Source organism: Neopsephotus bourkii, unplaced genomic scaffold (assembly GCF_033783945.1).
Source record: "Neopsephotus bourkii isolate Nb327-2 ecotype Australia unplaced genomic scaffold, CSIRO-AGI_Nbou_v1 NB_1511, whole genome shotgun sequence".
Classification (NCBI taxonomy): Eukaryota; Metazoa; Chordata; class Aves; order Psittaciformes; family Psittacidae; genus Neopsephotus; species Neopsephotus bourkii.
The window spans coordinates 326,811-352,434 of NW_026901987.1; the positions used below are offsets into that span (position 1 = coordinate 326,811).

At 39.2% G+C, this 25,624-nt stretch overlaps 1 protein-coding gene across 3 annotated transcripts in view; it reads right to left on the reverse strand.

Annotated features, from left to right (window-relative positions):
- Window positions 1-18,965, reverse strand: part of SNX14 (sorting nexin 14) — a 57,207-nt gene extending 38,242 nt beyond the window's left edge. For all 3 annotated transcript variants that reach the window (XM_061369744.1, XM_061369743.1, XM_061369745.1), the window contains exons 1-7: window positions 18,806-18,965; window positions 18,595-18,715; window positions 17,703-17,779; window positions 17,512-17,590; window positions 11,332-11,375; window positions 6,024-6,111; window positions 510-594 (exon numbers count right to left, since the gene is read on the reverse strand). In XM_061369744.1, the coding sequence (XP_061225728.1) occupies window positions 510-594; window positions 6,024-6,111; window positions 11,332-11,375; window positions 17,512-17,590; window positions 17,703-17,779; window positions 18,595-18,715; window positions 18,806-18,945 (634 nt within the window). In that variant the 5' untranslated portion in view covers window positions 18,946-18,965. The remainder of the gene's footprint in view (window positions 1-509; window positions 595-6,023; window positions 6,112-11,331; window positions 11,376-17,511; window positions 17,591-17,702; window positions 17,780-18,594; window positions 18,716-18,805) is intronic.
- Window positions 18,966-25,624: the final 6,659 nt, after the last annotated feature.

Sequence of the window (25,624 nt, forward strand, 5' to 3'; positions counted from 1 at the left end):
ATAATAACTGAATACGCTACTGCTCAAAGTCTCTCCATGGCTTGTAAACATAAACCCAACTTCCCAACATACTGAACAACTCCCCCAACTGCTCATGTTAGCCTGAAGATGGGAAATCATTCTAGCTATGAGTTACAGTTACAGTACACTACAAATCCTTTCATCTACAATTAATTGCACACTTGGAATACAAAGGAAAAACTTTAAGAAGCATTGCTAAATGATCTCAGTTGCTCTGAATACACAAAAACCACATGCCTGTTTACAGAGAAAGAAACTAAGCATTTTCAGTATGTGGAAACAAAAATCAGTAACTTGGAGATTATGTGTACTGTAACTTTTTCCTTATTTGTCTTTGCAACCTCCAAATGAAAAGCAAAAGGATGAGTCTTCTTTTGTAAAGGGAAGGCAGTGAGAATGAAAATAGTTAGCAAATTAATAAGAAATATACATAAAGAAATATTTATACCTGCTCTTTGAAAATGCAGCGTATTAAGTCTTTACATTACCTTTCTGCCTGGCCTTGGCTATCACTTCGATGTGTTTCATTGCTGCCTTGAGCATTTTCTTTGTTACAACAGTTGGAATATCCACCTAAATAGTTTTAAAATAAAACAAGAACTGTTCTAGGTTTTTTTTTTAATTTATTACAGTCAAGTACCAAACATTAATTTGCTTCTATGTCTCCACTCCAACCATAACAATACACCCTTCAGAAACAACCCATGAATTCTCTAGATGATCTGACACTCATTCTGGTCAAAGCATGTAACATCATTTAGAACTAAACGTCATAAACAATACTGTTAGAATATTTATTGACAACTTGTTTCCATTAGGATTCTCCCATTGCAATAATTTAGTAAAGTATCTTGATTTCCAAGTCACAGTATATGAAACCTAGTTCTACATGAAGATTTGACCACCAACAAATGAAATCAACTATGCTGTGCTTCTCATACTTGTACTTGTGTACCTTAACCCTCAATCATGTCCACAAGGACTAAAAGCAAAGTGAACCCCTCCTCTCTTTATGTATCCAGAAAAAATGTCACAGCTCAGGTGATGGTTCCAAAAGAAAAATCTGAGTTTCTGAGTCAAAACAACTGTTAGTGACAACCACCATACCATACGATCATAAACTTAATGAAAAAGCACATATTTAATCAAGGACCATATTAACAGAGTCCTGCATTTCTGCTTGCCTTGATGTCTATGAAAATGAAAGGAGAATTTACGAACAATTCAGGCACAAATGACCTCATGATGTCTTAGCCCAACCTCCTGTGTAAAAGCAAGCTCAGATTAAGGTGTGCAGGGCTGTACACACCCCCATGTTGACAGTCACCTCCACACAGGTTAGATGCTCCAGCCCCAACCATCTCAGTGGCCCCTTGGTTGAACTTGCTCCACCCTACCAATGTCTCTGTTGCAATGGGGAGCCCAAAACTGGATACAGTATCCTAGATGCTGCCTAAAAAGCATGAAGACAGACAATCACTCTCCTCGATCAACTGGCTCTGCTCCTATTCATACAGCCCAGGATGCTGTTGGCATTCTTTGGCACCACTACACACTGCTGGCTCATATTCACCTTACTGTCTACCACAAGATCAGGCTCTCTGCAGCACAGCTTCTCTCCACAGCCAGTCAGTACCCGACTGTCATTAAGTGACAACCTGTACAGTTTCAAAGGCCAGGTTGGACGAGGCCTTGGGTGATATGGTTTAGAGCGAGGTGTCCCTGCCCATGGCAGGGGGGTTGGAACTAGATCTTAAGGTCCTTTCCAACCCTAACTATTCTATGATTCTTTAGCTTCTGTAGTTTCCACAGAAGCTTGCTTGGAAACTGATTTGGCATGCCCTTTATTTTAAGAGCAAAAGAAGTTTCAGAGAAGAAATACACAGTTGCAACAGTTCAAAACTTAAGACCTCCGAATAAGTTTATTTCTTACACAGTCTGTCCCTCCTCAATACTAAGTCAAATGACTGTAAGTAATGAAACAGAAGCGTGTTAAGTGCTTCTCGTCAGACAAGGAAAAAGACAGTGTAATTGCAGAGGTCACCAGAGCCAAGAGAAAAGTTGGGGTTTTATGCATTCGTACAAGCAAAATAACATGTATTCCTGCACAGTCCCCTGTAATATCTGAGGTGCACAGATATGACCTAATCTGGCCAGCCCAGGCAAGCTAGTATAATTGACTAGAACTGCCTAAAAGCAGCTAGCTAAATTAAGGGCAACTCCGTTTTACAGAAAAAGTAAAGCTCCTGCTTATCAATGGAGAACTCTGTCCTTCAGGACTCATATTTGAACAAGAATTTCAATAAATCCAGAGTTTAGGAATAGAAGACTGTTTATTCCTGCAGAGGTAAGCAAAAGAGCACAGCAAACAAATTATCATTGACACGAACAGTAGGCACTATCAACTTTTGACAAAAATTTCAACCAAATACAGAGCTACCTACAGCACACCATACAAAGGGAAACGCTTCACTTTCCCTTCAAAAGCTGTAACTAACCCACAAATAGCCACGATGAGGAAAATCCAGACTCTGAGAGAGGTTATTTCATCACATACTGAAGAGCTGACTGGCCTAAAGCATTTGTTTCTTTGTTCAACAACCCTGCCTCAAAACACTCACCTAGGGAGACTTAAACAGAAAACAGAGGAATTCTTTTCACTTAAATATGTTGTAATTTTAAGTCTTAATTCAAACGTAAAAGATTCTTTGGCAAGAAAGCATAGATATAGCTTAAAAAAGGATAAAAAGAGTCTGTTTTTTTCTTACACATTCCCAGATTAAAAAAAAAAATTAGCTAGGACTATTGCTTTCAAGCATTTAGTAATAAATCCAAACCAAAGTACAGCTGTTTGGCAAAGGTATAAGAATATTTTATTTTGCAATCAAATATTAATTTGTTTGTTATTAATTTGCTTTTGTTATTCTATGATTAATTTCTCCTCAAATGAGGTTATAAGAGACACCGTATCAAGAAACACCGTATCAGAGCTGAAAGATTATAAAACACTCTTGTCACAACCCTTTTCAGCTAACAAAGCTTTCAACTAGGATTCCTATAATGACAAGAAGTTAGCATTTTATTTTACAACTTGCATATGAACTCTGGTTTCTACACACAACATTTTAGTAGTATATGGACCACAGTTACTACCTGAGCTTGCTTGAATCTATACGTGGGTATGTGCAGACACAGAAACACTTGTTCAGCAGAAAAAAAAGGGTACAAGCTGAAAACAAGAGCATAAGACCAGACACCATGATGCCCTGCAGGCCAGAGCATGCCAAGTTTCAATTGTGTTCCAAACAAAGCTACTATGAGTATCTTTTTGCTTGAGATATTTGTACTACTTCACACAAAAAGACAAAATAAATTACTCCACAGGATGTATACAAATAAATCTAAACATTTGTAAAGAGAAATTGATTTCTGTGATAATCTTTATTTTGTAGTGCCCCAACAATGCTTAATACTTATACACTCCTTGAGTTTTTGTTGCACATACTGTCTACCCAGACAAAGAGAATTTAAGATATTGCATTTAATTCATTACTGTCAAAAGCAGATGTGGTAAATTAACACTCTACTTAAAAATGCTATAGCTGATCTGAGATAACATGATTAATACCTTATTACATGATCAATAGAGGAGACATCATTTTCGGAATAAACAATGGATCCACGGACAATGCAACTAACACCTACATGTATTACAACTCCAAACGAAATTTTAACAACTTGCTCTAGATTTTCACTTTGAAAGAATTACTTCACTTTCACACCTCCATATAATGTCTGCGCTACATGGACATTTCCTAATCTTCCCCCATGTTCACTTTAAAAAAGCCACATGCTTGAGTTACAGTAAACAAAGTCATCTGGATTTGATATATAACAAGGACAGAATCAGGCTACTAATCACTCATGACAGAGTACATGTACAACTTGTAGCTCAGGAAATATTGATGTTACTAAGGAAGGCAAAAAAGACACACATTTATGGTAGTTGCTCCAACAGAGGAGTGAGCACTGAATAAATCTGGAAACTGAGTTAGCAAGTCTTCCTGCTCAGAACAGCCAGAAAGTCAGAAGCAGTTCCTGTAAAACAGGCTTGAAGCACTTTACCAGAAAAGAGAATATATGTCCTAATCTATTAAACACAGGGAATAAAAAATGTGAATATTTACTCTTCAGAATGTTTCTTAAGAACTACGTTAATGTAAGAACCATATCTATTCTAATTCCTATAGTAAGCTATTCACTTAATGGCAGTCTATTCTTGATAAAAAATTTAAGGACCTTGTCTGCATTCCAACCCTAACTATTCTACGATTCTATGATTCTAAAGAAGTCAAGCAAACAGAAGCTATGAGAGAGGTACACTGCTGTTTTCTAGTAGTTCTTTTTCAGTAATTCTCAAAATAGTTTCCATTTGTATGAAGTCATTAAATCATCCCAAGATTTAATAACGCCTTGCACTGGTGTAAAGTCCATCTGCAAGAATCACAGAATAGTTTGAGTTGCAAGGGACCTTCAAAAACCAACTAGTCCAACCCCCTGCTGTGGGCAGGGACAGAGAATCATAGAATAGTTAGGGTTGGAAAGGACCATAAGATCATCAAGTTCCAACACCCCTGCCATGGGCAGGGACACCTCGCTCTAAACCATATCACCCAAGGCTTCGTCCAACCTGGCCTTGAACACTGCCAGGGATGGAGCATTCACAACCTCCCTGGGCAACCCATTCCAGTGCCTCACCACCCTAACAGGAAAGAATTTCCTCCTTATATCTTCCCCTGTTTAAGTTTTAACCCATTACCCCTTGTCCTATCACTACAGTCCCTAATGAAGAGTCCCTCCACAGCATCCCTATATGCCCCCCTTCAGATACTGGAAGGCTGATATGAGGTCCCCACGCAGCCTTCTCTTTTCCAGGCTGAACAGCCCCAACTTTCTCAGCTGATCTTCATACGGGAGGGGCTTCAGTCCCTGATCATCCTTGTGGCCCTCCTCTGGACTTGTTCCTTTTTATGTTGAGGACACCAGAACTGCACACAATACTCCAAGTGAGGTCTCACGAGAGCAGAATAAAGGGGCAGGATCACCTCCTTCGACCTGCTGGTCACACTCCTTTTGATGCAGCCCATTATACGGTTGGCTTTCTGGGCTGCAAGCGCACACTGAAGCCGGCTCATGTTCATTTTCTCATCGAGTAGCACCACCAAGTCCTTCTCTGCAGGGCTGCTCTGAATCTCCTCTCTGCCCAACCTGTAGCTGTGTCTGGGATTGCTCCGACCCAGGTGTAGGACCTTGCACTTCGCATGGTTAAACTTCATGAGGTTGGCATCAGCCCACCTCACAAGCGTGTCAAGGTCCCTCTGGATGGCATTCCTTCCCTCCAGCGTATCAACCGAGCCACACAGCTTGGTGTCATCAGCAAACTTGCTGAGGGCGCACTCAATCCCACTGTCCATGTCAGCGACGAAGATGTTGAACAAGACCGGACCCAACACCAATCCCTGAGGAACACCACTTGTTACTGGTCTCCAGCTGGACACTGAGCCATTGACCACAACTCTTTGTGTGCGGCCACCCAGCCAGTTCTTTATCCACCGCGTGGTCCATTCATCAAATTGATGTCTCTCCAATTTAGAGACAAGGATGTCGTGTGGGACAGTGTTGAATGCTTTACACAAATCCAGGTAGATGACATCAACTGCTCTACCGCTGTCCACATCTTTCACTAGATAAGGTTGCTCGAAGCCACGTCCAACCAGGTGTTGAACACTTCCATTGATGAATCTTCAAAGATGTTTTATAACCACGAATAATCTCATGAAGGAGGCAAAAGATACTTCAAAGAAGAAATTTAGATAGAAACTTCCTATGCTCTCTGTAAGACTGACTTTGAAATCACCACTTAAAAAATAGAGAACTCGCTACAGATGAGTATCAGTTATTTCTGATGGAAAACCAGCATTAATAACTTTAAGTCACCTTACCTTGTGAATTCTCCGAACCAATACAGATGCAAAAAACCGCAATGTGCCTCTCAGTTCATCCACTGAGGATTCATCATCAGTAATATTTCTGCAGTGTTGTAAAGCATGTCATGTAAAAAACAGAATAAAATACATTACACTAATCCAGCCACAATACATTTGGCACTACTGAAAACTGGACTGAAAACATTTAATGGTGACAGTTCAACTAGTATTAACTGAAATGAAAGCTACCAAGTGTGGGCAGAGAGTAAACAGTCCTCTATTCAAGTACAACACACAGTATTCCCAATATGTTTGTGCACAGAACAATGGCTTAAGAAATATGTCAGTAAATTGGAATTATGTATCAATTCCTGCTCTAATATACTGTCTGCATGATTCTGACCAAGTAAAACTTAACTCAGTTTCCACATAAGTGAATGTTTCCTAGCTCAGTAGCATAAAGTGAAACTGAATTAAAATTGACAAAACCTATGGAATAAGAGCAAGCACATACCCCAGATAAGCTAGTCAAAATTGGATTTTCCATACTCATACTACAAGATCTTCTATACTCCAAGATCTAAAATAATTTTCATTTGTTTTAGTACAAATCTGGCTTTCTAAAACTCTTTTATTTGAGTGTTATTATAAAATTGGTCGATTCTCATCTAGTTTTTAATGAAATAGGTACATCCCTTGCATTTCAGTTCAGCATCTTCCAATAGAAAACTTTCATGGGTGTTTTTTCAACAAGTTCTAATACTTAGATGTCACTTGACACAGTAATATTTTATTTTGTAAATATAAAATTGAGTTTATTTCTAGCCTAAACAGAGATTGCCATTTCCTAGAAGAGAAAATAAATTGTAACACAGGAAACCAACAAATGACTTCTAAAAATGCTAATCTACTTTTTATGTATCATGAAACATGAAACCATCAATTACAAAGAAAACAAGAACCTCAAACTATAGCTACTTGGAACAAAATTGAAATTATTTAACCTGATTTCTGCTTGGAAACAAAGAAATAATGAATTCAAACAGATTCTCGAATCGATATATCAAAATATCATCTAAACTTTTTATCTGGCTTGCTAGTTTCCATCTGCTGCAATAAATAATGTGCCATGAAATACTGTCATTAAAAATACTGGAAGTTGACTCGGGAAGAAAAATACCCAGCTGCATGTCTTTTTGGGGAAACTGAATGAAAATGGAAAATACACCAAGTCTTAGATGCAGAAACTGCAACTAAACCGAGAGGAAAAAGAGACCGTGATAACAGCATTCCACAAAATGCAACAGCAAGAATAAAAATCTGTCAGCATTCAAACATATACAGGCATTAGCACATGCCCAAAGATACTAATAAAACTGCATTATAATAGCTGAGTAATGACAAAGTTAGATCCTGCTTCAGCTAATGACCATTTGTGAACGCCATCACAGTGTTCAGTAATAAGTCTGCATATGCAGTAAATGCAAATATCATCTGTATTTAAAAAAACAAACCACATAGTACAAGCAACAACAATACACTTGGAAAATAAGAATTTCATGCTTATAACATCATTTTGCATTATTTATCATCCAATTTTTTAAGCCATGTTAGCTTGGATTATATACAGCATTCAAATGCATGTTGAATATGAACTGTGAGGTACAGATACTGGTGACCTGATGGTCTAAGTATGCATCTAATTGCACGAAAAAGCACCTCAAAGAAAGCAGCCTGGCGTAAGGAATACCGACATCCTCCAACAGCTAATCATATGCAGGTAAGAATACCTTAGGGGAAGGTTTGGTTTGTTTTAAGATCAGCAGCTGACGTTTTAGATGCAATATGGTTAGCAAATACCCATACTTTCAGTGGAAGCCAAGGGATTAGCAAGCAAATTGTATGACTGTATTACTAGTATCTGACAGACAGCAGGATACATGAAGTAATTTGGACCAAGAAGCTTTTATTGTATTGACACTTGGATAACCAGCATCTTGGCTAATTGTACTTGGACATGACTTCATGCCACGTACTTTCACAACGTGCCATAGGTTTGCAGAGATACTCTTTTAATCACAAGTAGACTAAAGACTGCTTAAAAAAAAGCATCAAGAACCTGTAAAACTGCAAATCTCCAGGGACTCAGTGGAAGCTTACAAACATTTTAAAAATTGGCTGCATCTTCCCCAGAATTTGAGGAAAAACTTAAAACCACAACTGTGTAATGGAGAGATTTGCTAAAGAATAAAAGGCTCAATCTGTTAATTTGCAAACAGTTGTTGAGTCCAATGTCTCAGAAGAGATACACCTAACTGCTTTTGCATGCAAAATCTTATGGGAACTACTCATAAATGAAAACCATATACAAATACTAATGTGACACCCCCCCCCCCGTGTGTCAATTATTCTTACCAAATTTGGACAACTCCTATCAAAAATATGAAGAAAATAAGTTGCAAGCTGATGAAACTGAAAAACTATTGATTGTAACTCAACAAAAATCTTGCACGTTTCTTGCATTATTTGCACTTAAAATAGAAGCAGCTCCGTATGTGGAAACACTGGGTTTAGTCACTATCAAAGAAAAACAGTAATTTGTTACAAAAATGTGGTAATTACTGGATTCTAATCTAATCTGAGCGAATTGGAGTAGCAGTAGCATCAATGACCAAAAAATTCAATAAGCACAGAGTGAATCATTCAGACTTTAAATTCTCTTATTTAAATGAGGCTGGTATAAGCAACATAGTACATTGTTTTGCTGTACAGCATACATAATAGATGGGTGTTTTGTAGCTCTACAAATTTGGATTACTTAGAACTATGTTCTGTTCTTCTCACATGGTTCAAAAAAGTCTTAACACACAAATATTTTTACATAACCAATATAAGTAATTAGAAAAATACAAAAGAAAATTGCATATAGCTACCTAGTTCAGTAGAATTCACTGGATTTTAAGCACTAATCTTCATTCCCCTAAACTGGTTCAAGTTTAGGGATGTCTGCCTCTAAATTTTAACTTGCTCATAAAATATTACAAATTCTTACACATTTTATTAATGAAACAAACATAAAACACAGCTTTTCCCTGCTTACAGCACTTTATTTCCTTAGTAACAAATCTATGATTTTATCCTGCAACATACATTCCTGGCTACTGTTATACTTCCTTGGCTTCTGAGTGAGATATGTTATGTTACGTCTCTAATGTCGGGAGTATGCAAGGTTCTGCAAGACATCATCAGGCACAAAAAGTTAAACAGAGAGGCAGCTTCTGCACAAATTCCATTTACTTGAAGGAGGGCAGCTACCACAAGAAATTATGCCAAGACTTTTCTGCAAGGGAAAGCAGCACACTGTTTTACCAACCTAGTCTGGCAAGCCTGAATTGCCTGCTGGTGGGTACCCATGCTGCTAAATAAGAAGAGTCTGGATGCAAAGGTTTCTGATTTGGCTCTGTGTAAAATTATCTAGAGACAGTGAGGTTTCTTAGCTGAAAAAAACACCCCACTTCATGAATGTAAAAGCTCCTTCTCCAGTGTGAGCTGAGTTATATATGTGTACCTACATCGTTTGCATGAGAGAAGTCAGAACTAGCATGCTCTACAAGACAGACCCCAAATGGCTGCCCACAGACACATAGTTCAGGCCTCCGTGCACAACTGCTGGCAGGAAACAGCAAAGCACAGAAACACCTGAATGTCTAGAGCGAACAAGACCAGCTCTGACATTACTACCAGTATGTCTTTCAGGACCAATTTTCTTCCTGCAGCACTGCTCAGGTAACACTGCACTACTGCTCACTGAACTCCCAAGTACTTTAGGTTGAGGGAAAACTCATTAGGTCTGGTCAGCATGGTATGAATTTATGGAGCTAGTTCAAAATCCAGAGGTGCAGCGATTTTGAGTGATTTTACCTGTAAAACTCAAGACAGCACAGGAACATCTATACAGCTCATCAGAGAGAAAGATGCAGTAGGATTTAGGCTAGCTGGCTCTATACCATGCATATTTTGCACTTCTAACTATGCATGTGATTACCCCTACTATACAATGTATTCCAGACTTCCACTGTCTTGGGTGTCAGATTTAAGTAACGTGTAATCCAAGTTTCCTTGACAGTTCAAAACAAAGACATTGAAGACACCTTCCACCAGACAAAAAATCCTAATTTCAGATTACTAAATAGAGAAGATGGCTGCCTTACATTTGTTCCTTCATCAAACAGCTCAACGGAACATGGTATAGCTTTCTGTATCTGAACGTTAAAAACCTCGAGTTTTCAGCTTTCTTGTTCACAATACACGGTGTTAAAGCTCCCTCTGCTGTCTGCATAAGCAGTTAAGTTTTATGCTTCAGTGTACTCCACACAAAGACAGAGGGGAGACAAGCAGGTATTGGCAGGTATCGGCCACAATTAAAAACCAATCGGTCAAAGATGTCTGCAAATTTTCTGAAAATTTTAGATCCCAGAGACAGGAAAAAAAACCCAAACAAACAAAAAAACAAACAACAAACAGTGCAGAGTAAAGGAAAAAAAAAAGTATACATTTTTTTTAGCACAAAACCAAACACTTCCATCCGATGAAAAAGTAACATTCAGAGTAAAGGCAAAATACTGTTTTAACACATTCATGCCAGCATGATCAATTAAAGATCTTTGTAGTATCTTCTTACAAAGTACTCTGAAGCACTAATTAATACATAAAGGTACAAGGCAACAACCAAAGAATTATGCAGTCTTTTCTCTATACTCCATTTTAAAGTTATTTACACAGTATTAGTTCATTCAGTTCAGCATAGCCACTCAAAGCTTTAAATCTCAACAAATCACCAGATGTTCTGCAAGAAGGTGGCTGCAACATGTATTTAAAATACCTTTTCTATATTAATTAAAAGTGATTTTTTGGTTTTAAAAAACGGTGAAGTGATAATTTTTTTAAAGCAATAAGGAAGATCAGAGTGCTTCTAAGACGGAAATAAATTTCAGGGAGTAGGAGGAAGATGTTTTTACACACATTTTAATCAAGCCACATGTACTCCCAAGGAGTTAGAAAATCAGCATATAAAAATGAATAAACTAAAAGTAGTTTTAGGTTGAAATACAAATTCCAGAACCACCACTATCATGCCTAAATTATTAAAAGATCTGTTTTAATGTGCTAAGAGACAGTAACACGATGAAACCATAGCACTTACATGTATGCTATACATTTTACTGAAGAAACAGAAATGTTTATTTTCAAGTGACTATTTCTTAAACAGTTTGACAAATATTTATGATATTCAAAAATAACAACTCTTAGGTAAAGCTCGTACCTGTACCATGGATAAATAAAGTTTTCCAGCACCAACTCAAGCACCTGAGCAAAACAAAGACAACTACATTACAACATAGTTTACTGTAAATCCATGTTAGAAAAGCTAAAAACATACCACCTTTCAAAACTCATAGAACATAACTGTTACATCATAGAACTTTAATGTATAAACATGTACATTGTGATCCTATGGTGAGATCAATCATCTTGCATAGTAATCAACATACAGCACAAAATGATGGTTTCATCAGGTATCAATGTGAAACAGCTGCCACTAGTACCACCCACAACATGAAGCACAGTACCGTAGTCATTGTTAGGTGAATGCTATGAAAAATGTCATCTTACCTCAAACAGCCCTTCCCAAATTTTTCAGATCAGTTCCCCTTCTTTTCTGATATAGTGTGAAATGTCACACAGGCACAGCTACCCGTCCTACACTTACACACATCTTCATCCCTTTTTATTCTAACCTCTGCCTTTTCCAGCTCTCCCCCACCATCATAGTGGGACAGTCAATCCTTTGATTTGTGAGCTCACCACTCACAAAGAAAGCAAAAGAAGAACCCTAAAAATCACAGAATCACAGAATGGTTTGTGTTGGAAGGGATCTTACAAAGATCACCTAGTTCCAACACATCTTCATGGGCAGGGACACCTCCCATGAGACCAGGTTGCTCAAAGCCCCATCCAACCTGGCCTTGAACACTGCCACGAATGGGGCAGCCACAACTACTCTGAGCAACCTGTGCCAGTGCCTCACAACTCCTAGGAAAGCGATTCTCATTTCTAAACATCCTGTACCACAGCATTCCATAGAGCCTGCCTTACGGTCCAGCCATCTCCTGAAAAGTCCCAGCTACAGCAATTCCTGAAGTCCTTGTCCTACATGGATCCTCATGGCTTTTCCCCTCCTGTTCCTAGCCCCTGCATATCCCACCTATATGGATCTCTGTAAAGCATAATTTTCACCCTTTTCATCAAATTCATTCCTCACAGGTCAAGCCTGTGGTTGTCTTTTCCATGACAGAAACCCTAGGTTAATCAGGAAGAACAAGTGCTATTGCACACGTATGCCCTGCTTCAGCTTAGCTTTAAACATTACAGAAGGAAGGGAGGCACAGGAGGTGACAGTCCCTGTTCAGTCAAAGGGCTGCTGCCACCATATACACGAGGTGTACTGCTCATCCTTGCACTATGATTAGCAGAAAAAAAACCCCAAACTTCTAAAAGGAAGGGAAAATGTCTGACAGTGTCAAGAAACAAAAACATGAGAAAGAAGATACAGTGAAGTTTTCTTGAGATTTCTCCTCCTTCACTATAACCCAAGATGTCATCCATACCACTTTCCCTTGTCACAACCTATCCCTTAATCAGTCATTGCTTTAGAGATCAGTTTGTCTCTGACAGCATCAATGCCGGTCAGGGTAGTAAGACAGAATACATGTGCTGCTCTGTGAGGCTGCTGTGCCGTATTCTGCAGAAAGACAGGTTTTCCAAATGACACCACTGTGTTCAAAGAAAAATGTCAAATCTGTTTGAAAGGCAAGCTGAATGCAACAGCTGAGGTACAAGTGTCATTTATGAGGGGAAGTATTATTCTTCCTACAAGATTTGCTGCTGCACTCATTCACAGCACATGCACTGCAGGAATTAAGACTTACTAAATTTATACTGTTTTTAGCCTCTGATGTACTCATGATTATGAAAGCACACTCACTAAAATGCATACCACGGCCTTTTTAGTTCCTCTCTGTTCTTCAGATTTCAGTAGCTAATGAATACTCTCTATTTCTGTTTTTACTACTAATATCGCCTATTCAAATTTAAGATGATCCTCTCTCTTTTGCAGTTGTTCCATTTCAGTGATTTTTCCTCACTTTGTTTTTAGGCGTGAAGGAAAAATTTTGTTCCTTTACCTTCTCTCTGAAGGAATGTTTTCCAGTTTGGGATACCTTCAGATGTCTGTATTGTGGACCATACAAAGTCAACATCTTTTCTCCTACCCCTACGTGCTATAGCAGTAATAGATCTTGAAACTGTAACATGATCGTGTGTTCATGATGAATGGGTAAGACAGATGTTGTGTCACAGCCTCCTCCAAAAACACACTCCCCTTCCCCCCTCTAAAAAAATAAAACCCCAAAAAACAAAACAACAAAACAACTCAATTCTTAGATTTCCATTAAAAGCAGACTGGCAGGGTAGAGACATATGAAAACAGATTCTTTACTTCCCAGTACAGAAGAGATCAAGAAATCCTAGAGAATCTTCTTTGAAATTAATCTTCAGGCAACAGGAGAGAGATGACATCCAGCTCCCGTCAGCAAACACAGACCATTGGCCTTAAGCACAACAGATCAGAGTACTCAAAAAACTTTCCCTGATGCCTTCCATAGCAGTGCCACTACATAAACCACCAATTTACTCCATAGATATCTCAGCCTTGTTACAGGTACCATAACTTTATTTTATTCTCGCAGAGTTTCTAACAAAATAAACCGCTTTCAGGGCTCAAACTGCAGACTCTTACCAGAAAAATGCCTTTCAAAAGCAAAGACCTGCAGAAATATCCCATACTGTGCATCTACAAAAGGGTCCCTTTCCATTTTTCCTCCACTCTTGCCATGTGCCTCCCCATCAAGAGCAATGACAGTAGACCATGTTCCACTTGGAGTGAAAAGTGCACTTGGACTCCAAGCACAAGACAGTGTACCCCAAGGGAGTATAATGCACTCCTCTTGGAAGACTTTCCTTTATCCGTGATATTACTTTGGAACTGAAAGCCTGTCTATCAGGCTTCCAGTGCATGTGACACTGCTAACATAACTCTTCACCTACAGTCCAGAGGCTTCTAAAACTACCAGAATTGTTTCCAACAGTGAGAGATCTTGCTCTTACTGCTAAAGCCAAACATGTATGGTTCTGAGACCCATCTTCCTGTGGTTATTAAATCAGCAAGGAAAGCAGGAGGGATACAAGACCTGATGATGCACCCCACTCCGGACAGGGTCTCCTTGAGATTCAGCCCATGACTTTAGTAACCGACTTCCAGTTGAACCATTCTTCAGACTTGCCAGCGTTTCTCTTTTTATATACTGTTTCCATAGACACATAAGGGCTTTATGATAATGCTCCCACAGGACAATGTCATGTAGATAATTCCACAAGCCAAAGACTCAGAGGCAGCATGCAGAGAGACAAACAACTAACTTAAAATGCACTTGAAGTCCACATATCAGAGGTCAAGATCCTGCTATCAGAGGTCAAGTTGCACTTGACCAGAATTCAAGTTCTCTATATACCTTTCATAAAAAATGTCTTGATCCTAGAGACACAGAAAGCAGTGCTTATTTGCACATTTACTAAACACATAACATGGCAGTTATGTATGATGCTCCATTACACCAAGGTGCTGTAGTGAAGCTAAAAGAGAGCTACAGTGTGAAACTATCCATACTGCAAAATACAAATACTCCAAGAACAACAGGCAATTGACTGCCAGTAACTAGAGTTTAAGGTCCATACGGTTTCCCCATGAACCCTATGAGCCTTCCAGACTTTATCAGTGTGATTCCGTAAGTCAGGAAGAAAAACACTGTCACATCATCCACTGCACTTCAAAGCACTAGGAAAGCAGGACGCATGTACCCACTTCCATTCTAGCAACACCAACAATATTATTCAAGCTCAATTGCTCACATTACGCACACATGCCAACAGAATAGATGGGACATCTCAAAGAATGACAGTTAATGATAAGCAATTTCCTTGTCTGTAAAGTATTATTCTTCAGATGTAAACACAAACGATGAGTCATTTAATTTAAAGCCTATTTTTCAATCATTCTGCAAAATGACAGGCTCTACTATGTCTGAGCAGCTTTGAACTGCCAAGAGATTACAAGTAGAAAACCAAATGCAGCACGTAGCAATATAAGCAGCAGCTGATGACAAGAACAAAGGGAAGTTATTTTCTAGCACGCACTATAACACTGCAAACTAGTCAGTCTTTCCGAGACAAGCTTTCTGTGGACTGTCATAGAACAGACCCCAGTTGTCAGGAAAAGGAACTGTAGTGCTGAGTGATGAATGGTTCAGTTGCAGGTCATAACTCCCAGGCTGAATTAGATTGGAAAGGAGGAAGAATTAGGTAAGTAAATGACAAGGACTATTTTAAAAGCCTTAAAAGGCAGTACAGCTAGATAGCTGAGACCACTTCCTGATGGTAGAACAAGCAATTTCCAACAAGAAAGCTACTGTGCTGCTGAAAGAGTTCAGGACTGGCAGAGAGCACATTCAGACAATAACTGATTTCCTGTCATGCATTTGTCCATTTCTTACTTTTAGAAGAGAGAGAAGGGGGAAAGAAAATAAATATCTGGTCCCATAATCAAGTTAAGAATTGAAAAATTTGAGATCAACAGAACTGGAAATAAAATTCTACTTAGGTCACTGCACTATTTTTGTGCAGGATACAGCCCAAACTATGAAATATTGATAGATGCATGGTTGAGGCAGTTTATAGTTCAACTATAATAATAAACATAAATGGATAGGGGAGTCCAAGCACGGGTTTTTCTTATTGTTCTAAACCTTGTACAGCAGCTAGATAACCAAAGAAGACCACAACAGATTAAGAATTTGCCATCAATGAAACAAACTGCCATCACAATCCAAGAGAGAAAGTGATTTGTGACAAAAAAGGTGGATTTCTTCTGATTTGAGTGTGTATTGAACTATTCCGTAAGCACTTGAAAATACAAGCTTAAAGACTATACAACTGATTTAGATTAGAAACATTTAGAAATGAGAACACTGCCAAAATTCTTTAGCCTGCAAAGGAAGAACTAGAAAAACTAATCCAGAGTTTAAAAATCCCATAATTATTCCAAGGACTTGTAGAATTTGGTTTCCAAAAGTGGGTTGCACTCCTTTAGAATCTCACTAATCTTAATTCAGTTCTCACTGTATCAACTTCCCTCTACTGTAAAACTAACCCACAAAAGAAAATAAGAGCAGTCTCTCCTTCCAACCCGAAGCAAGCTATCCAATTCCAGGCACAAGGTACACACTGCATCCTCAGAGCAGAGCAAGATGCTTAGTGTGGGCAGAGCCCCTGCTACCCTTTTAACCAGTACAGAAGAGTTGCAGTGGGGAAAAAAGCAATGAGGTTTCTCATTTCAAACAGTATCCTACACAGGTGAAAATGGTGGCTCAAACAAACTGCTTGTCTGTGTCTATCGAAGATGATTACTCTGTTTCACTGCTCGAGGAAGTAAGCAACAGCAATCAAATATGAAATGCCAAATGTGCAGCAACACTTTTTAAAGATCAGTCTTAGAAGGTAACTATGGTATCTACTCATATGTCTTATGAATAACATACTACAAAGAATGTTTTTAGCATTAAATTCCTATCTAAGCTAAACAGGAAAATTTCCAGTTCTTCAGCATTTACCACATCCTTTGATAAACTGTTACAACTATTTGCTGCCTCAAATTCTAAAAATATTACACACATAGAAGCATTTATTTTTACATTCTATTATTAAAGCAATAGGTTTAAAAAGATAAGCCTATTGAAATTATATTCAGCAACACTGTTACTGTAATACAATTAGCCCAAACTTCTTAAAAAAAATTAAAAGATTAAGTAATTTTAAAACAATAACTGTTTGGTTCTGAAACTGCAGAAGAAGTCACTACATTAAGTCAAAGGAAGTCAGCAAGTCGTTATCTGTGTTCTTTTAAAACATTACTCCACTGTCCATCTCACCCTTCCCTTAAGGCTTTCATTCTTTTGCTACTCTTGTTGTGGGCAAATCATCTCTTAACCTCCACTTCAACAAACTAAGCAGGATGAAACCCTTAACTTTTTGAGAATCAGGCATGTTCAATTACAACTGTTCTTTCCTATATACTTCCCAGTTCACATAAATGCTTATTCTGTGTTCTAGGGACACTACCACAGCAACAGTCACATCTGTGATAACAAATACTTCATCTTGCCTCTCTGCTCCCAGCATATATTCTTTCAATTTCACTTTTACAGGAACAAGTTAACATATATGCAAAGTACACCGGAATTAGCTACTGAACCAGAAGCAATACATCTAAGAGATATGTAATAAAAACTCACTGTATTTCAATGTACTAAAGAAAAGCTACAGCAATTACCTCCGAGAGTGATGCATCCACCTTGGAAGGCACTTTCAGATCCAGCCATGGCTGATAGTTTTCAAGAAGCAAAGTAGGTCTGTAGGAGAGGATGAAAAAGTTGGCGTAACAATACTTCATCGAGAGTTTCCTACTGCATTGTGCAAAATGTAAGAAATACTAAGCTTACCAGTGCCACATATTTAATTTACCTGTGCCTCTTGCATTTGACCTTGCCACATACAGCACAACTGTGACCACGGGGAAATAGCTCCAGCAGTTCTAATTGCTAAGAGGAGACATTTAGACAAGTTTATATTCTTCAAACTGATGACACGTTTAATACACTGACATTTGTGAACTTCCTGTTAGAGCATAAAATTACACAGAACTGAAGAGCATAAAGACAAAGTTGCTCTCCAAGCAGGAAAATGAGGTAATAAGGCATGGTATGAGAGACAAGTGAACCAAACAGAAAAGTCGCTTCCACTTCTGTTTGAATAGACAGATCCCCCTTCACACCTCCAGTCATCTCTCCGAACATCAGCTGGTCTAGCAAGAAAGTGGCTGTTTATACACCTGCCTCACTCATAGACTTGAACTATTGTAACTGTAGCATTTTTAGACCTATAACATGGTTTCATGTAGAATTTCAAGTTTGAAAACAGCAATTTCATTTGGGAAAGTTGTTTATTTTTTAATTTGAAAGGCAGTACCACTTAGAGAAGTTTCCCTACAATCAGCAAAGAAGACTCAGCGCTGGCTTGCCAAAGGAAGCGCATCTGCATAAAAGAAAAAGCCTCAATAAAAAAGCATACAACTGCATAATTTTTCATCTACTTAATACTCAAATGCCAAAGCTTAAAAATGAGTGAAGCAGAAAACAACATCCCTGAACGCTCCCAACAGGCTTTACGGCCACATGTAGGTTTGATAGGGCTACACAAAATGTATGAAGAATACAAAGTCTTAGTCATTGTGTATTTGCTACAAAACACCTCTCAGATGATAGATACGAGCTGCATTGGTGTATATGTCAGAAAGCTCCTGGAATCACACATTCTTTCTAAATATAAAGAAAGCAGAATGCTAACAGACATTTACCTTGGGTTTATATTTTATCGTAAAAAGAATATTGGGCAGGAGGGAATCCGGTCCCAACGAGCAGTAGAAGGTAACGACACCAGCCACGAACGACCAGAAGATCATTAAAACATGAAGATACCTCACAAACAAACAGGAAGGCAACATTACTGCATGACAGGGTATCGGCGCTCCCCCGGGCCCGGCTGCCCGCCCCGGCGCTCCCGGTTACCGGTTGAGGAGAAGGGTGGCGGCGCCCAGCCCCAGAAGAAGGCAGCAGAAGAGCGGGTACTGCCGGCAGGTCTCCCGCAGCACCTCGGCGCCCCGCGCCCGCTGCCGCAGCCACTCGCCGGCCGCCCGCACCCAGCGCATTGCGGCCGCTGCCCGGCGCGGCGCCGGATCGGCACCCGGGACGGGGGGAGGCCGCATCTGCACGCTTCCGGTCCCGGCACCACGTGACTGCTGGCACGTGACGCCAGCGACAGGCGGGGTTGTCGCCGCCGTGTTGTCGGAGGGGAACAGTCCGACGCGGCGGTGACTGAGGTGACCCTACCCCGTGGGCCATAGGGCGCGGTGTGGCTGCCGCTATGGGAGCTCCTTGACCCTCCACACCCCTCACACCGCAGCTCGGCCGGGTCTGGACGGGGCTCTGCCTCCCTAAAGCCGGAACGATACAACGCTCTGCCTGGTCACGGGCGGGGAAGAAGGGAGGAGAGACGGGGAGCCGAAGAGGACCGAGCAGCCGGGTCCCGGAGAGAAGCTGCCAGCAGCCCTCGGTGACGCGCTCGTGTGGCATTTAGAGCTCTGTGTAACATACTGTGCTAAGCCTTGGAAATAGAAGATCTCTGATGACAGAAAGCTTACCTAGTTATAAATACTTAGGTTATGGACAACAGGGGCTCCCAGCGCTGGGCAGCTAGAAACTGCTTCATCTGATTAAATGCTCTATATTTAGATGATGACTGAGCTAAGTAATTTAGTGACTCGGACACTAAAACCATATAAATGTCTCTCAACACTTTGTATTTACTTGTAAAGAAAAAGAACAGGTTAGGAAACATGACAGACGCCCTCCTTAACTATCCAAGGTTAAGACATTGAAAATAAACTAAACTTGGAATGTAGTTTATTGCTAGCAAGAACAATTTAAAGCCAACTTCCCATGAATAACTACCTTCAGGTACAGAGCAAGTCACAAGCTTTCAAACTGTTTGAATACATTCAGCAACTGTTACTCAGTATTGGGAAGCTCAAAGTTATGTAAATATGACATTACTTGTTAAGGGAAAATCAGTGCTCCAGAGAAGTGTCTCTGGTTTTGAGCTCTTTTGAGCAGTTGCTGTGCCCTTATTCATTTGCACTAGGCCCCACAGAGATGTATCTTGGCAAAGGCTATGTGAGTGCATATGAAACACTTCTGTTCAGAAGAGTCGTGTTTACAAGTCTCCAGCAAAAACCCTGCACAATAAAGCTGTTAAGGAAAATTCAGTATTTGGAAGGTGAGTCAGGATCTAGAAATTGAAAGCTGAGAATAGCTTTAAGAATCTTTGCTTGGATGTTTTCTCACTTTATGCAACACTTCCCTTGACCTCTCTAACAGGTGAAATGCTGCAGTTTGACTTCAGTATGTTGACCTTTTTCAGACAACCTGGCAAAAGCCCAGGGTCAGCTTGAATTTCTTTAAGAGCATCTGCACAGTATTACTTCATGTCAGCCCATGTGTTTTCTGTTAGGAAATTAACCCAAACAAATAAGGTGCATACACACAGCAAATTCCATACAGTGTAGCCAGAGGAAATTACTTTTCCTTAGAAGACGCATTTTTCTGCTACCTGCTTATTTTATCTTCAGCTTTACTGCTTGTGATTTTTAGTCATCTACTTTGCAGTGTTTCTAATGAGGAATAGCTTTGAAAAATGTGTAATTCTTAAAATAATTCATAAAGACATCACATTATTATATATCTGTAACATAGGAAGTGACTTGCACGGCAAACCAGCAAGAACACAATTCAAACTTCTGCTTCCATTTGCGTTCTTTACTCTGGGTAGCGTTTAATTTGTAGCTTCTCTGTCAGGGTTATGTTTGTTTAAAGTAAAATTGCCACATTCACATTTGGCACTAATTGTACCTTACCATCTGAGAAGCTGTGTGATTTCCTTAAATTCACAGACCACCGCTGCTGGGCAGACACTACAACAATCTGCTTTATCCCATCCTGCTCTGCTGGAGACAGCTGTGTTGGCATTGCCCACCCCCTTCTGACTACTCAGGTTGTTCTGCTACACTGAATGAGGTGTCTGAGGTTTGTTTTCCAACATAAGCAAGCATGGAAGAACAAAAGGGAGATACTGACAACAAGCAGCTTTTCAAAATTGTCTTGACCTTATGTGAGAAATACATTTGCCCATTCCCCAGTAACAGCCAGCCTTTTTCTCTTCACATAAATTCTTGGGAAGATTCTCTAGTTAACTAGCGAACTGAAGGGGTAAACATGCATCTGGAGCTGAGCTCTGAAGCAGCATGGCCAGGACTGAGTTGTTCTGGAAAGCTAGATTTTATTACAATATTGAAAATGCAAAAGGATCTTTCACTTGATCATGGAAGCAGTCTTATGGATTATTTTTAATAGTAACAGAGGATTGTGTATTCTAGCATTCAGAAATACACTAGTGCAGATTTTCAACATAAAATTAAATGCTACAGTCATTGGCTGAATAATACCAGTCATAAGACTAAGATTCTGTTTAGCAAAGTGCTTGGGTTTGTTTTTTTTTTTTTTTTAGCTTAAAAAGCCATGCTTTTTTCAGTAAACCAGGCAGTGAACAATAATACAGGTTCTCATTTGCAGTGTCAGCAAGTCGGCTTCTGCTCTTCTCAATGCATTAGATAGTTACCGTTTTCATGGATGCAGTTGTCTAGGTTAACTTACATAATGTAATCAGTTCTTCACGTTTGCCCAACGAGGAATTAATTCTCCTATATAAATTATTCCCCACAAGTCCCTCACCATTTTTGTAGGCCCCTTCAAGAAGCTTAAATAGAAGGCTTCATATTAACCTTTAACTTCAGCCACTTAGCAGAAAACTTCATGGAACATTCATGTTAAGTATTTAGCAAATAGGTAAGCTTAAATAAAAAAGTGAAACTGAAGTTGGTGACTCAGATCCCAAGAAAATTCAGCATTAGTGGGCATTTTAGACTTGACAGTTTTAAGTTCAAAACTACAGGACATCCATCAACAGTTACCAGTTTCAGTCTAATTCAGTTGTACACAAAAAACATAGGTGAAAATTGGTATTTTGCAGTGCTTCTTGGCCTTTCTGTATTAAAGGAAAATTTGGGAGTAGGGGCTGACCATTTGATTAACATTTCTGGTTTGCTTTGGGTTGGAGGATAATTATTTGTGTCTGTTAATGAGTTAATAAACTGCTAATCTGACAGTTTAAGGCATTTGGGCATCAGCTCTCTATACCAGCTGCGTAGACCTGTGCTCATAAGCTTTATGGGAATGTGTGCTGCCAGTGGGTGGTGCATATCCAATTTGCTTCCCGGACCACCACATTATGGACCATAAATTGACTCTCAGTACTACAAGATCAAAGCATAGATGAGGAAATGATAACCTGAGGAAAAGTACCTGCTGGGTACACTGACAGGAACACTGGCTTTCCAGATAAAATCCCCACACAAGTTGTCTCCTAGAAGAATCTAGGAGCTGCTCCAGAACACTAAAGTGCAAAGTGGGAGAAACTCTTTATAAAACGATGGGGAACATACTTCTCAAAAGATCACTGGTTTCCACAACTGCAGGGGAAATGAACTGCCAACTGACATTACACCATTTCGAAGTTTTGTTGTTTGTTTAGCAACAGATTCAGCAGGCAACTGAAATTGAAGGGGTGGGGCTAAAGGGTTTCAGGTATAACAGGCCACTCAAAATTCATCGTTTCCCCCCTAAGGTACTGTAAAATACAATTCAATTGGAAAACCTGAAAATACCTATCAGATTGTGCTTAGGACTAAAGCCATGAAGTCACTGACTGGTGCCAGCCAACATAAAGACTTGCAAGGGTAAAAGGCAGGGAGACTGTTTTGGTAAGGAAATTAAAGAACCCGCTTCGAGTGCAACTCTTTCCAGAGGGACAGTTCAGTATACCCAAAAGGAACCATGCTGGGCAAAGCAGTAATGTACTGTTAGAATTTCAGTGGGACAACCAAAACAGGTCCATTTGGGAAAATACCATAGGCATGAAGAGGGAACAAAGCCAAGCAATGTGCTTGAGGCAGTTTTGACTTGAGGAGCTTACAACTCTCAAGGAGGAAGTAAAAAGGACCAAAGCAACAGTAGTATATATACAGAGCTTTTCTTCAAGTTGTTTACATGAAAAGGATTTTTTTTGTATACATTCCTTCTCAGACTTGATCCTGAGAGAATTTAGAGATGAAAATAATCTATACTGTCCAAACTACAGTTTAGGGAACATTAAAGGAGAAAGAGCAGAAAGTTGCAATGTGAGTGTACAAGATTATTACTGTCAGTAAGAAATAGAGGCCTGCAAAAGTGAACAGCAAAAAGCACCATTAAGGAATATGCATGAAGAGGCACAAGACCTGTATAGAAGACACTGGAAAAATGCTTAAAGAAATGAATATTGGGTTTGTGGCAACATTTGACAAAGGTATAGTCTATGGAAATCTTATTTTTTTTCCACCTAAGTGAAAAATAAGCTCTTTGGATATGCATCTTAATGGAGTATCGAGGTAGCTGAATTGGTCAGTATATACAGGGAAAAAGAGCTGGAAAACATAATTCCTTCCAAAAACCTAGGTTAATCTGGGAGGGGAAAAAAATAAAAATACAAACCCCAAACCACATTAATTTGTAAGAAAAAGAAGCTGAACCAATGCAAATAGGTAAAACAATACTATAGCCATACTTAAGAGCTAGGACTCAATGAAAATCAAGCCATTTACGTACTATGAGGGTAAAGAAAATGCTGCCCTGGATACACACTTTGTGAAAACGGTGTACCAGGTCCTGAGGGGCATTTCCACTGACCAGCTTTGAGGTCAATGGGGGAAATTTTCAAGTAGGGAGTTACAGGAGAAATTTAAGCCTTGTTCCCTTGTTTCAGCTGAACTGAGGATTGTCAAGAAAATCCTTTCAACATGTTTCTGTTAAATCATTGCAAACCGTTGCAGAACCTATGCCTCATAACTATGATGAGGCCTGGAGAACTTAAAGGTAGTATAAGTTTTTCATCATAGATACTTGGTGGATTTGTAGAAGAGCTGCATTGGGTCAGCAAGGGTTCAACTAGGTGAGCATTCTGTTTGTGATGATAGCCACCAGGGAATACATACTTAGGAAAAAGTTGTAAAGGCATAAGCAATAATTTAATAGTACTTTCCTGGAACATCCTTTGATTCACAATCTTGGGGATATTCTAAAAAAGAATTTTTTTGCTAGGTTTCAAGCTGCTTTTTGAACAGTCATGAAGTTTTACCACTCATAAAATCACTCAACAAGGATTGATTGTCACTTACTTACATTTGTATGAGTGAAGATGCAGCTCTCCAAACATTCACATTTAATTTACTATTTTATAAAGAGATGGTGAAAAAAAAAATAAAATCATTCTCTACTCAATGCACTTGCTGCTTATCATTTTAGCAAAATACTTTGGCCACTTGAGGAAAGTCTTTTCCAAAACGAAGATTCCTACTCCAATGAATTATTTTTCACTTTTGTACCTTTTATCATCTTTGTTGTTCTCAATATCCTTTTCCAACTTTATTACATCCTTTCTTTTGTAGCGCTGGAGTAGGAAACAGCTGTAACAGGGGAAACAAAACTGTTCAACAAAATAGCATTCCAAATGACTTTTATTAGTAGAACTAGTGCCTTCTTTAAATGGTTCCTTCACTATATTTGCACCCCCTCGGTGTAATTTGACAATTTTGCCCATAAAGATTTATGATGCTTTTTAACTCATTTAGACACAACTCTCGCAGTTTGGTGGATTCTTTTCCACCTTAATGAAACAAACAAAAAAAAAAAAAACCACCAAAACCAAACAAATCCCAACAGCTACAGTGGAAAAAAAAAAATAATCCCAATCTGAAGTCTTCACATACTGATGAAATTCTAATCAACACACAGAACTTGTCAAAAGTGAGGAAAACATTAATTATAACTAAAGGCTGCTGTTGTAAGCCAGCTCCTATCAGAGAAAACTTCCTACCAATAAGAACATGTCCATTGTAGGTGCTGATAATGACCATGTAAACCCAAAGTGATGAGATCCGTGGGGTTTTTTTGGTGACTGGCAAGCTGGTATCCTGACAGCCATTGCTTTAGCTTCTGTGCATACAGCAGTAAATGCCTTGAGTGCTTTTGTCAGGTCAGAATCCCATAGAGATATTTTTAGTTCGAGCAAGCAGTTTCTCCAACTACAAAGTATGTAAAAGCAGTATAGGGTAAAAGTCAAGTAACATTATCACCCTCAAGACATTATTTGTGCTTTAGTTAAGTCTTCCCGTCAAATGTTTTACAGAAATTTTTATAAACCAATTGTATGACCAGGATATTGTTTTGTTTACCATTTGTTGGCTGAGGATATATCGGATCAATCTGACATTTTCCTTTAATTGATATACACCAAACCCAGGCATTTTCAGAATGATTAAAGAGAAAATAAAAAGCAATAGGACATAAATATTTGTTACATTTCCCTTGCAAGGATATTGAATATACAACAAAAGCAAAAAGATCAATTTGACAGGCATAATGTGACAATACTATGAGACAGCCTGAAGAGAGGGCTGTTTCTCCTCAGACGCAAGGATGAGTTCTGAGGCTTTCTGAAGCATGTAGACAGCTTGCCCATGTTTCTTATTCTGTGGTGAAGCTCCACTACAAGAAGAATAAGATTTTTAATGAGAAAATTTAAGAACAGGGGCTCAGTACCAAGCTCTGCAAGGATAGACTTCCTTACAGCTCATAGCTGATCAGTTCCATCTTTATCAGACAGCTGCCTCCAAGCTT